This window comes from Sorex araneus, chromosome X (assembly GCF_027595985.1).
Source record: "Sorex araneus isolate mSorAra2 chromosome X, mSorAra2.pri, whole genome shotgun sequence".
In the NCBI taxonomy this organism is placed as follows: Eukaryota; Metazoa; Chordata; class Mammalia; order Eulipotyphla; family Soricidae; genus Sorex; species Sorex araneus.
Window position 1 is genome coordinate 346680549 of NC_073313.1, and position 13798 is coordinate 346694346.

Genomic DNA, 13798 nt, shown 5'->3' on the forward strand with positions numbered 1-13798 from the left:
GGCTGCTCCCCATGGGGGGGACCCCTGCCCACAGCATACTCACAGATCCAACTGAGGGGCTCCAAAATGTTTGCCCTCCGAGGGTGCTATGTCACATGGGTTCATTCCTTCATGCCTGAACATCTTAAAGACCGAGCCGGCGTGGGACTCTGTTTCAAATGTCAGCAAGCGTGTACCGAGCACCGTGTCTGTGACAGGCACATGTTAGCCCCTGAACAGAGTCTCAACTCCCCGTAGCAGAAGTGCCTAGGTCTATTGTGTGTGCCAAAGGGACACATGAACAGCATTTGTCTGAGGTCAAGGCAGTTCCGTGAGCTACACTAGAACCGGCATCCACCTTCCTCCGAGCTCTCAACTGTCTCCACCACTGACCGTGGTCTTTCCTTGGTGCTTGCTCCCATATATTTTGTACTTTCTGGCCTGTCTTGCCAGGCTGACCTCGCTTCCCACATAGCAATGCCTTTCTCGCCCCCATTTCCCTGGTTCTGCACAGTCCCAGATGCGTTTTAAATGTTAATTGAGTAAATGTCCATTTATTCCATAGAACCCTCACAACAAGGCACTTAGATGTCATGAATATTCTTCCCAGCTTTCCACCGAGGGGGGGGGGGATATCTGAGCTTCTAAGAAGTTGCACAACTTCTGGAAGATTCTCTCCCTGGAAAGGGCGGGGTGCGTGCAAGTCAGGCTCTGGATTGCATGCAGCTGAGAGCTAACTAGAAGCAGGTGCCCTCCGCACGTTCCTGTCAGACCTCACAGGATGGCCATCTGCCTTCCCGTCTGGGCCCGCTTCTGTCCAGACCACGTGAGGCGGGGCCTCTGCGGAAAGGCGCTCAGCCACGGCTTCCGTGTCCCCCAGGTCTCTGCGGTACTGCGACCTGCGTCTGATTAACTCCTCCTGCTTGGTGCGGACCGCGCTGGAGCAGGAGCTCGGCCTGGCCGCTTACTTTGTGAGCAACGAGGCGCCCCTGGAGAAGGGTGCCCGGGGCGAGGCTCTGGAGAGCGACGCCGAGAAGCTGAGCAGCACCGACAACGAGGATGAGGAGCTGGTGACGGAAGGTGAGGGGGGCTGCCAGCTCCCAGCCGCCCTGCCCGAGGGACCCGCGCCTCCTAGTCTGGGGCTGCCTGCACTTTTCTGGGGGGTGGGTGCGGGGGGGATGGCTGTCTCCAGTGTGGCCTGGCACCCGGGGCCCTGTGTGCTGCCCAGCACCCAGAAGAGAACTAGCTAAATCATCTCTGAAAGGAACAGTGACTCCTTTGTTGACTCCCTGCCCCACCCAACGTTTTTTCTTTCTTTTTTTTTTTTTTGGTGGCATTGGAAAATGGAAATAGATTCTGCCTATACAATTCTTTAATGCAGAAGATGAAGAAAACATTTTGATGGGGAGGGGCTCAGGCTTTATTGAAATCACCGGTGGAATTGGAGCCAGGTGGAGGAGCTTATTTCGTCTCCATGAATGGACTTAATGGATTCCCCTTAATGGAATGGGCTGCCCATTATTGAGATGGACGAAAACGGCCCAGCTTCTCTTGCAGGCCCTTAAAAATCCAACGCGGTGTCGTTAATAGGACACGTGAGGCAGAGCGGGGCACAGCTGAGGTCGAAAGAAGAGTCAGAAGCAAAAGCTCTTAACACAAAACAGAAAGTGCTTGTGGGCGTGGGGTAGCGGAGAGAGATGGGTATGGGGGCTCACCCCCTCCCCGCCCCGTCACAGCTCCAGCCCCATGAGAAATGGCATCACTGCTCCTCCACGGGGCCGGCCATGTGCAGCGTCCTCCCCCAACCTTAGGCCGTTGCTGGAGGCATGAACTCACCCTCCTGGCATTAACGTCCCACTGCTCCCCTTAGATCTCCAGCCCCCACACCACACCCTGTGCTCCCGGTCACACTCAGCATGTTAGGGTCCCCATGGTATGCATTGTCCTTGTCACCTCTGGGGCACACAAATGTTCTTGAGTTTTCTCTTCTTTTTTTTTTGGGGGGGAAGCATACCTGGCAGTGCTCAGGGGTTACTCCTAGCTCTGAGCTCAGGAATTACTCCTGGCAGTGCTTGGGGGACTATATGGGCTGCCGGAGATTGAATCTGGGTTTGCCCTATGCAAGGCAAGTGCCTTACCCACTGCGCTTGACCCACTGTGCCTCACCTGGAAACCCTTGATGGCCTTTCAGCACTCAGGTCAGGTGTCCCCTTTCCCAAGAAATCTTGGTCTCCAGCTTTCTTGCGCTTGGCAGGCCCTTCTCTTTGTGCTCCTCAAACCATTTTGTAGCTTCAGCCATCGGGTGTGTGATTCCCCCGAAAATTGAGAGCACATGAGTGCCTTGCTGGCCTGCCTCTTCTTTTGTTCTCCTCAGTGCTCTGTCAGAGGGGGCCTCTGGAAGATGGCAGCTGGATGGATTGGTTGGGGAGGTGGAGGATTGGGAGGATGGTTGGATGATAGAGGGATGGTGGGTGGGTAGATGGATGAGTGGGTGATTTGGTTGATGAATGGGTAGATGGGCAAATGGGCAGGTGGATGTATGGAGGATGGACAGAGGAGCAGATGGATGATGGATGGATGGTTGGGTAGGTGGGTGGACGCATGGGCAGATTGGTGAATGGAAGAATGAAATGGGTGGGCAGATGGAGAGAGATGGTAGGTGTAAGGTACATAGGGAGCAGTGATTACCAGGCACTGTCAGTGTGTGTATTTTGACGCAGGTTCCACCTCAGAGAAGAGGAGTCCCATGAAGCGGGAAAGGTCCTGCTCCCACGACTCGGCCTCTTCCTCGCTCTCCTCTAAAGCATCCAGTAAGTCCAGTGGGAGCGAGCTCACCTGTGGCCTGAATTTTGTTTAGCGATTTCAGAGGAGGGAAAGAGAACCCTTATTCTCACCTAGAACTGGGAAGAAAACAGGGCGTTGGAAGACCTGGACTTTCTAGCAGGGCATGTTGCCGTGGGAATAAGAAGTCTTTGGGTTGAGCCATGAGGGCCAGTGGCACCTGCGTCTGGGAGAGGCTGCTGGATGCTGCTGCCGCTGCCACGGCCCAGGAGGGCAGTGACACACAGCAGCCCCCCGGGGGAGCAGAAGAGCTTGAGGAAGAGGGAAGGAGACATGGGACTCAGAGGGGGAGAAGGCAAGCAAGTGTTGGCTGGCTTCTGGGACCTGGTGCTCTCGGGTGGAGGGAGTGGGGACGTGACCGATCTCTCCTGTGCCCGTGCCCTAGTGAGACGTGTTTATTCAGAACCTTTCTGTTGGAATTGGGCTGTGGAAGGTCACGTGGACCTGCTCAGGGAGTTCACGGCACCTGAGCAATTCCGCTCTGTGGTTCCTCTAGGCGGGCTTGCTCCTCCAAGGCCACACATTCTTACCCAAAGTGCTACGGTTGTGCCTGAAGAAGGAATGAGTTGTTTCCGGTAGGGTCAGCTGCCTTCGGGCCTTGGTGGAGGAAATGTCCCATGCAAGCATGAAAGCACCCTAAAACTCAGAACCCTTCAGCAAGTGGGGGGTGGGGAGTGCAGTCTGGGCCTGGCTGAGGTCAGAGCAAGGCTGTGAGGTCAGAGTCCTCAGGCATCTAAGGGGGTCTGTGGTGTCCCCTCTCCTCTCACCTCACACAGACGTGGGGCAGCCGTGAGACAGGCGGGGGATACACAGGTGGAGAGGGATGAGACCCAACACTGACCCATGCGTGAGTCCAGCAGCCAAAGCTGCAGCTGTTTCCTGCTGCTGCATTTGTGTAGGGGGTCCGGGGACCAGGAGCAGCCGAGGAGCCCAGACCACAGGGGTAGGGGTGAGGTGCTTGCACTTTCCCCACTGTAGTCTAACAACTTTCTAGAAGATTTGGGGGCTACAGACCTGGTTTATCAGCCAACCTCCCCTCTAGGAATTCTCTGTCAGACGAGGTGGATTTCTGACAGGATTTCTCAGGAGGCCCTTAGAGGTCTCTGAGGAAGAGGCTCATTTGAGGCCTCGGGAGCAACAGCTGCGTTTCAGAGATGAGGAAACAGTGGCCCAGAGAGGCTCGACTTGGTCTCCGTGACATGATTCAGGCTGGATCTTGGGTGAGACTTAGAAACCATGGGCTCCATCTTCAGAGACTGACAGACTCCTGGACCGACTCTGGGGTCAGACCCACAGAGCTTTGGGGGAAAGGGCGAGGAAAGGCAGTGTTGGGTGCCCCCGTCCCGAGGCTGCTCTCACCGACTCCTGGTAGTGGGTGAAGACTGTAGGGTTCCCTGAGCCTACACTTTGGGGAGCTGATGCCTCTATCCTGTCCTTTGGGCCCCTCAACTCCCAGCCCCTTCAGGCCAGATGCTTGGGTTCCTCACAGCCATTCCTGTCGCTCTGTTAGCACAACCCCTCACATAGACTCCTACCTGGGGGGATGACATCGCCCCTCTCCCACCGAGAGGGGTGCTACTCAGGCTGCTGAGTCCTTGCAGGGACCGTGGGTCTGGCTGGGAAGGTACCGAGCATCTGTCCTCAGTCCTGTCACTCAGAGATGACAGACTGGGCTGTCTGTCCTGCTTTCTGGGGACCCTCTGGTTGGGACAGCCCTGAGGGACAGCCCAGTGCATAGGGCTACTGTGGCTGGAGAAAGCAGAGCCTGGGTGCTGTGCCCGTGTGTCCACTCACCCTCCTTGCCTTGACTCTTGCGGTGACTCCTGTCGGGGAGAGCAGGTAGCTCCTGGGGGCCCGCGGTTCCCATCTTGGCTTCTCCCATGATGGGTTGGTGGTTTGAGACGGGACCCTGGTGTACTATGTCCTGTGAGCAGGGTTTGAACGAGAAACGAACTGGGTGCAGAGGTGGGACTTGAACCCAGTGACCTGACAAACAGAAGGAAGAGACATTCCCGGACCCCCTGAAGGGAAGCCAAGAGTCTGTTGAGGGTTGTGGAGCAATTGAGGGAAGGGGAATGCACAGGAATGGGGTCCGGGGGAGGGGGGGCGGTAATTTTGGAAGCTGTGTGCAGGGGTGGGGCTGGGAGTTGGGGTCAGACCATGTGTGTCAGGCCAGTTCTCCCCTTGGCACATGTGGGCTGGCCATGTCCTGTAGCCACGGGGACCGTTTGAAGGGTCATTCTCCAGTCTGGGTAGTTTGCGGGAAGAGGGGACAGAGGCGGGTTCGGGTGGCTGGAGTTGGGGCGGCTGACGGGTCTGTCTCTCAACAGGCTCAGCACTCTGCAGCGAGTCCTCGGCTCAGCCTGGGGGTGCCCCTCAGGGGGAGCAGGCCAGGTCCCCGCCGCCCTCCGGCCCTTCCGAGGAGCCCAGGGCCCCCGGTGAGAGGCAGCGGCTCCGAGTGAGCCAGGGGCCACCGGTCATCAGCAGGCACAGCCCCGGGCTGGCCCCCCAGCCTGACCCGGGCCTCAAACTCGGCCAGAAGAGCGTCCAGCTGTCCGTCCCGCCGCCTGCGGCCCAGCTCTCCTCCTCGGGCTCAGCGTCATCGCTGATGCTTCAGGCCCCGCGCTGCTCCCTGACCAAGGCCTGCCAGCAGCCTCCCATCGTCTTCCTGCCCAAGCTGGTGTACGACATGGTCACTGCCACAGACAGCAGTGGCCTGCCCAAGGCCGCCTCGCTGCTGCCCTCCCACTCGGTCATGTGGGCCAGCTCCTTCCGGCCCCTGCTCAGCAAGACCATGACGTCCACGGAGCAGTCCCTCTACTACCGGCAGTGGACGGTGCCCCGGCCCAGCCACATGGACTACGGCAACCGCGCCGAGGGCCGCGTGGACAGCTTCCACCCACGCAGGCTGCTGCTCAGCGGGCCCCCCCAGGTGGGCGGCCCCACCGTGGCCTCAGCTCTTGGCGGGGGGGTGGAGATGGGGGGCTGTGTTCATGCTCAGAGGGACTGTTTGGGTGGGGCTGGAGTGATAGTATACAGCAGGTAGGGCGTTTGCCTTGCATGCGGCTGGCCAGGGTTCGATTCCCAGCATCCCATATGGTCCCCTGAGCACCGCCAGGAATAATTCCTGAGTGCAGAGCCAGGAGTAACCTCTGTGCATCGCTGGGTGTGACCCAAAAAGGAATTTAAAAAAGAGGGAACGTTTGGGTGTAAAAATGCCCTCTACAGTGCTGGAGCCATAGTACAGCAGGAAGGGCGCTTGCCTTGCACGCAGCCGGCCTAGGTTCAATCCCTGGCATCCCATATGGGCCCTCAAACACCGCCAGGAGTGATTCTTGACTATAGAGCCAGGAGTCACCCATGAGCATTGCTGGATGTTTCTACCCCTCACCCCTACATCCTCTAATCTGCATTTTCCCATCCCATGGCCCTGAGGTAGGCTCCTGGCTCCAGTGGGCAGGTGGGTGGGGTGCGGGGTCACTGCTAGGCTCTGGCCTCATTTTCCTCCTTTGCATGATGAGGGTGGGGTGGGTTGAGGGGCTTCTCTGTGGGTGCTGCTCACCCCTGTGACTTTGATTTTGCATTTCCCACCTGAGCATACTTGGTCATCAAGGCCAGCAAGGGGGCGTTGCTACTGCTGTCCTGGCAAAAAGCTGGGGCCCTCAGTTCAGTGCTGGGCACCTGATGGGCCATGGGGGGACATCAGCGTCGCTGCTTTTCCTGGCCACTGATGGCCCCAGGCCTGGGGCTGGCTCCCAGGGAGTGTTTGAAAGGCACTGGAGGGAGAGGGAGAGCTGCTCAGTTCTCTGCAGAAGGGCTCTGCAGGCAGGCGGGCCCGAGCATGCTCTCTCGCCAGCTCCTGGCCTCGGAGAGCTGAGGGAGAATGAGGAACGGAGCATTCTAGGGGGGCATCAGGTGGGGTGAGAGAATCAGCGGGCCTGTAGAATGCATGTGCTGACTGTTCCTGCTGGCTTTGTCATGGCATCAACACGGCTGCACTCAGGATGTCTGATGACACGGCGTGTTCACGTCCAGCCCTCTCCCTTAGTTCATAGGCAGACAGGTGTATGTATACATACATATGCGGATGTATATATACGTGAACAGATGCTCATTCCAGTGTTTAGATCAGCAGGCAAATTGGAAGAGACTTCGTTTCCATTGGTCAAGGAGGTTGAATGAATTTGGGCACAACTATTGCCTCTAATTCACTCAGAGAAGGTTTGACAAAGTCTTGCTATTCCAACATTGAAATGTCTCAGGAGTGTTTAAAATATCAAGGGCCTGGGATGTAGCTTTGTGATAAAGCAACTGCCTTCTGTGTCCAGGTTTGGAAATCTGGGTTTGATTCCTGGCACCGCTACAACCACAACCACAACAAGACAACTTGCAGGAGGGTATCTCTGTAGTGTTGTATACAGTGAGATAATGAGTTAAAAATCCATGTGCGTGTGCCTGTGCACTTCCACGTGGGGCCTTCGGGGTTACCCAGCCATGCTTGAGGGTGGGGCCACATGTTGGCAGGGATGAAACCTGGATCAGGCACATGTCTTGCAAAGTTTGTGCCCTAATCCCTGTACTGTCTTCTCACCCCGCTCATGGTAACCCTTTTACAGTGGTTTGTACCTCTAGACCAAAGTTGCTTAAATGTTTTTTCACTCCCGATCCCTTTTTTTCCCACCCCTTCTCAGCCCAGGCAAGCATTGCCTAGAACACTTTGAATTTATTATGCCATTGACCTTGAATTAAATTTTGGCCATTGCCCACTCTGAAACCTTTTAGTGTTGTCATGTTTTTCATGAGTCCATATGAAGTTTCCCTCACAGTTTAAGAAACCAGACCCCAGATCATCCGATTTTCCTATTTCTCTGTAGGCATTCTTTAAATGTTAACCTTTGTATATTGTGTATATTACACATATTTTCTCTGATGGTTCCCAGTTGTATTTTCACTCCCTGGTGTTTGTGGAATACGTACTTGCTAAGAACCAGGCCTTGAACGTAGAGCCTGAGGCACATTGCTAGACTTGCTGCTTGAGGGTGGGTGCAAGGGGTGCTAGAGTAACTCATGGGGTCCCAGTTTAACGGGTTGTGACCAAAATAGACTGTGACCAACAGTATTACCAGCCTGGTGCTCAATTCTGTGATGAGAGGAGGAGGAGAAAGATTAGAGAAATATCGTCATTCTTTTCTTCTGGGCTTGGAGGAGAGAGATACCAACTTTTTGTCTTTCACAGTGAATTTTGTTATCTTCCTGTAGATGTCAATGAGTCCAAGGAGAGTGATTTGCAGTTCAGCAAGATTCTAAGAATGCTGTATTGGCAGTTGGTTATTATTATTGTTATTCTGAGGCAGCCTTTCATCAGCTTGAGATAAATTCTGTTGCTGACAGCTTGAAAAATGGGGCCAGTTAAAATTGGAGGTGCATTTGCCGTGATTAATATGCACATCCTCTGCTCATGGGTGTCCATCTGCCCTCCTGCCATGCTTCTGTCTGCCCCATTTCCATTCAATGTCTGTATTCACTGGACTCTCATGGTACTTAGATGAAAGCTTTAATGAAAGGCAGAGGGGTCGTGGGGCACGTTGGAGGTTGTGCTGATGGGGCCTAGGAAGTGCTGGCTCCAATAACTAGAGCCCTCCTGATAACTGGCGCCACCTGCAATGTCTTGACAGATTGGGAAGACGGGTGCCTACCTGCAGTTCCTCAGCATTTTGTCCCGAATGCTCATTCGGCTGACAGAAGTGGATGTTTACGATGAAGAAGAGATCAATATCAGTGAGTGGTCCGCTGGGACACTGGACTGGAAATCATCTTTAATCAGTTTCTCAAGTGACTTTTGTCCTACACTTTCTAGATGGAAAGCTCAGATTAACAGTCCAACTCCTCCCGATGGTCTTGTCAGGATGCTTTTATTTTCCCCCTGTGAATAGCAAGGGGTGTGTGTGTGTAAGAGAGAGAGAGGTGAGAGGAAGAGAGAGAGAGTGTGAGTGAGAGAGAGGTGAGAGGGAGAGAGTGAGAGAGAGAGGTGAGAGGGAGAGAGAGAGAGAGAGATTTGGACCATGAATCTTGCTGGCTTGAGATGGGGTAAAGCAATAGATATTAGCACCAAGTAGCGACTTCCTAGAGGTGTGCTGGTGAGGCCCCTTTCAGCTGACTCACAGATACAGAAGCAAAAGGGAAAGTTATGAGGTTCCACTTGTGGGAGGACCAGTGTGGCGTATTTTGGAAGGACAGAACACAGGAGGAAGCAGTGACACTAGGGGGAGTCAAAGTTAGTGTGAGGGCAGGAGAGCAAGTCCTCCCATAGGAAATAGTCTAAGATTATTCTCGAAACTGACACATCTGACTAGAACAACCCTGAAAGGGGGTGTGTGCCAGGAGTCCTTGAAATACAGTGGACTTCCCCCTCAAGCCCCTGGACTCAAGGCATCTTCCTGGAAGCCTTCTCACATCCTCTCCGTCCCTTCTCTGTGTTTCTGCCCTTCGCTCAGACCTCCGGGAAGAGGCCGAGTGGCATTCTCTCCAGCTCAGCGACCCCTGGCCGGACCTGGAACTGTTCAAGAAGATGCCTTTTGACTACATCATTCACGACCCAAAGTATGAGGACGCCAGTCTGATTTGTTCTCACCACCAGAGCATCAAGAGCGAAGGTCAGGCAGAACCTTGCTGCTTCATTTTCTCCTACAATGTGCGCCAAATGCACTCAACTGGATTTCACTGGCAGCGAACTTACTGGGTGGGGGGAGGGGCATGAAGTCACTGGGTCAAGCCAACTCGCTGTTTGAGGAGAGGCTCAGGGTGGAACCCAGGAAGGAAGACGAGGCCTCAGTGGGGGCTGAGGAGCGGGAGGAGCCTGGGTAAGGGGGTTGCCATGGGCAGAACTTCCTACAGATTTTGATGAATGGAGGGCTATGAGTAACACATGTGGTGGGAACAAACTGAGTGACGTGTATTTCCCCTCCTCCCTTGGGGGCCACTGGCCCTGCAGAGTTCCAGCATCAGCATCTCCTAGCGGTTATTACGGCTCTCAGCACTGGCTAGAAAAGTTTGGCAAATACAACGTGAAGAAAAATTCTGCCCAGTGTCCATGTCAAAGCAGTCATTCCCTCTTCACTCATTCTTCTCAGAACAGATCACCTTCCCTGCTCGATCCCTTTGTCTCTCTTGAAGGCTTAGCTTTACAGTCTTAATCCTGCTAGACTGCACCGATGATTCAACAGGCTGACAGGCTAAGTACCACATGGTCCTCCAGCAGTGCTCAGAGCAACCTCTGAGCACAGAGCAAGGAGCAGCCCCTGCCTTGCTGGGTGTGACCCCCAAAAAATGGAAAGAAAAGTAAGGCACACCTAAGTTCTAGAAAAAAAAAGCAGTGGCATTTCATCTCTGGCAACGTTGGCCACTGATTCATGCTGTTCTGGAGCACTTCCTCAAATGCGTGCTCACCCATATGTGAACACAGCCTAGTAGTTTGTTTGATGCTGCTTTGATTTAGTTCAAGAAAAAGGTGACCCCATATGTCCAATTCAGTCACCTTTAGTTTAAGTCACAGGGCTCATCAACTCACAAAGAGAGGGAGTAAACTCTGGCAAAAATAAGGTTAGAGCTGTCACAGTTAAAGTTTAAGTCCATCTGGGGCTGGAGCAATAGTACAGCCACTAGGGCATTTGCCTTGCATGTGGCCGACCCAGGTTTGATTCCTGGCATCCATTTGGTCCCCCAAGTTTATCAGGTGTGATCCCTAAGCACAGAGTGAAGAGCCAGGAGTAACCCCTTCATCACTGGGTGTGATCTAAAGAACCAACTTAAGTTCATAAAAAAAACGGGATTCTGAGGGGCTGGAGCAATAGTATAGCAGGTAGGGTGTTTGCCTTGCATGCTGCCAACCTGGAAACCCCCATCATCCCATATGGCCCCTTGAGCACCGCCAGGAGGAATTCCTGAGTGCAGAGCCAGGAGTAACCCTTGAGTGTTGCTGGGTGTGGCTCAAACCAACCAACCAAACATCGATGGGGGAATTGGGGAGATAATGAAGTGGGTTGAGGCTATGCCTCACGTGTGCAAGGGTCCCGAGTTCAGTCCTGATACAATAGTACTGACAGTGCTCTATAGCTGGGTAACAAAGGCAAAATACCAGGTATGTACATAACAGTGTTAACCATGAAGTCTGATTTTAGTATTCATTACAAGTGGACATGGCCTGTGTGTTTTGAAGGCTGCTTGTCTTTGGTGGGGGAAGACAGCTGTGTGGGCCACGCCTGACTGTGCTCAGGCTTATTGCTGGCTCTGGGCTTAAGCATCACTTCTGGAGGTGCTGAGGGACTGTAGGTGGTGTCCAGCAGTGAACCTGGGTTGACCGTGTGCAAGGCAAGTGCTCTACTCACTGCACTATCTCTCTGGTCCTCTGAGGCAGCGGTGTCCCTCAGGGCCCCTGCAAGCGCTGGTCCCCAGCCATCATCTAGAATCACACAGTTCCTTCCGGTTCTTGTGCTTTGAGAGTCAGGAAGGAGAATATTCCCTGTGCCTCCCGCTGTTCCTTAACACTGAGGTTCTCATGCAGACAGGGGGACGTCCCGGAAACCGGAGGAGCTCTACATGCGGCGTCAGACAGCCCGGATGCGGCTGTCCAAGTATGCGGCCTATAACACGTACCACCACTGTGAGCAGTGCCACCAGTACATGGGGTTCCACCCCCGCTACCAGGTGGGTGAGGGGCCTGGGACACAGGGTTCAGGAGCTCTGCCCTAGCTCTCTGGACACCTTTCACCTGGACTCACGCCTCTGTTTCCCTCTCCTCAGTATGTCTCATTCTGGAGCAGGAGAAGGAAGGTTCTGGAAGTTCTTGCTTCCTGGTATATTTACAGACTCCGCTCCCAGTAATAATCTGGGAGGTCGTTGCTGACACAGGGAACAGTGATTCTCTTAGGCTTGTGCCTTTCCGAGTGGCAGCATTCGCTGACTATAGATGTGTCTCCGTCCTGAGCAATCCCGAAAGATAGCACAATGGGAAGTGAAGAAACTGTTTCTCCAGGGAAGAGTCTCAAGGAGAGGGGGGAGGCCATCCTGTAGTTGGCCGAGCTGCATCTGCTCCGTAATCAAGGGGGCCTCAGAGGCCTTGACCCTAAGTTCCTCTGAAAGGCTCAGAGGAATATCCCTGCTGGCATTTCTGAGCCCCCAGCTCCTGCCTTGGCTATTCTCTTGCACGCCCCCTCATCTCTCAAGGCTTCCCCCGACCTTTTCCAGGAAGCTTCTCCAGGTACATCCCTCTAGGCTCCCTCCCCGGTTAAAGTCACTTCTTCCTCGTATCTGCTCCCAAAGCGTCTCATGATCCTATAGCAGGAGCTGCTCCAGTCCTGGATGGTTCTGGGAGCACCTGGCATGACTCCGTTATGAGTCAGGGAGAGAGATGGGGGGCTGCGAGGGTCTGGGGAGGCTCCTCTGAAGATGCCTGGCCTTAGGCCTGGAGAAGCAGCAGCGTGGCTTGAGCAGAGCGGGGCTGATGGTCAGTCACCCCAGCACACGAGGCAGGCACAGGGATATGCGGAAGGGGGGCTCTTCAGAGGAGGTGATGAGAAATGACGCTTGGGCAGAGACTTAGGGAGGAAAGTGGCTCAAGACCCCAGAATGTCAGTTCCTGGGTTCATAAAAGTGGAGCTGGCGACAGCAGCACTTCTGGGGGTCCTCAGTGATAGTGAAAGGGGTGAGAGGGGCCTGGACGGGGTGCTACATGTGTGTGCATCTCTCATACTGTTGTATTACTCTGCCTTTTCACACGTGATGGAAGAATATCTGGTTTGAATGAAAAGTGAAAACTGCACTGGGAGTGCATCTGCTGGGACTGACCCACACGCCCCTGGGTCAGTTCCAGAGTCTGGAAAGGATGACATCGGGTGCGGTCACTGGGCAAAGCCCGATGAGAATTTGGTCCAGGGCAGGCTCGGGAGTGGACGTGGCCCCAAGGGTGTTAGTGCAGTCACCAGGCCTAGACATCCACACTGGGTCTTGGTTCTGGCCAGGACTTAGGGCGGAGGATCACGGCTTCCATGATATCGTGCCATGTTGGGCCTGGGTTCTTCTGGGGAGTAACACTGGACTCCAATGACAGCTCTGTCCTCCTCTCCCCCCCTTGCACCCCAGCTCTATGAGTCCACCCTGCACGCCTTTGCCTTCTCTTACTCCATGCTAGGAGAGGAAATCCAACTCCACTTCATCATCCCCAAGTCCAAGGAGCACCACTTTGTCTTCAGCCAACCTGGAGGGCAGCTGGAGAGCATGCGACTGCCCCTTGTCACAGACAAGGTAACTGGCATGGGTCTTAGTGGGTCAGCCCAGAGACTGAAGGGGCGGGGCGGGCGGGCTGAGTGGCGACCTGGAGACTGAAGTCGCCTGATGAGTCAGTCCAGGGCAGGGGAGGAGGCTGAGCAGCTCAGCAGAAGATTAGGGGTCTCTGAGAGTCAACTTAGACCCTTGCTTTGACCTTTACCCAGAACGGAGGGACACTCTACCCTGGCCAGTGAAAGGCAGCAGAAGTGATGATGCCCAGTTCTGAGCTCAGCTCCCAGATACCTCCCGCTCTGTGTCAGAACTGTCCCAGGTACAGCCCTGGGCCAGTCAGAGGGAGGAGGTATCATTTGAAGTATCATTTGAACTTGCTACCAGATAACTCTGAGCCTTAGTGTGTCCTCCATTATGAATCTGGTTAATATTAACTCTTGTAAAGGCTTGCTGTGAGAACTCTTTTGGGGGAGTAGGGGGGCCTACCTGGTGGTGTTTAGAGCTTATTCCTGGATCTGAGCTCAGGGATCATGTCTTGTGGGACTCAGGGTGCTGGCAATCAAATTCAGTTGACCACATGCAAGGTACGTGCCCTGTCCACTGTACTATGGCTCCAGATGTTGTGAGAACTAGAATCTCTGGATGGGCCCCAGCTCAGGGCCTGAAAGAGAACAGGTTTGAGCGAGCTGTCCTCTCGTCCCTT

The 13798-nt window shown here is 54.4% G+C and overlaps 1 protein-coding gene across 5 annotated transcripts in view; it reads left to right on the forward strand.

Moving 5' to 3' along the window:
- GREB1 (growth regulating estrogen receptor binding 1) overlaps positions 1-13798 on the forward strand; it is a 146704-nt gene that overhangs the window by 118261 nt on the left and 14645 nt on the right. For all 5 annotated transcript variants that reach the window (XM_055122556.1, XM_055122552.1, XM_055122557.1 and 2 more), the window contains exons 20-26: positions 860-1059; positions 2700-2789; positions 5151-5752; positions 8496-8598; positions 9315-9473; positions 11381-11523; positions 12958-13119. In XM_055122556.1, coding sequence (XP_054978531.1) covers positions 860-1059; positions 2700-2789; positions 5151-5752; positions 8496-8598; positions 9315-9473; positions 11381-11523; positions 12958-13119 — 1459 coding nt within the window. The remainder of the gene's footprint in view (positions 1-859; positions 1060-2699; positions 2790-5150; positions 5753-8495; positions 8599-9314; positions 9474-11380; positions 11524-12957; positions 13120-13798) is intronic.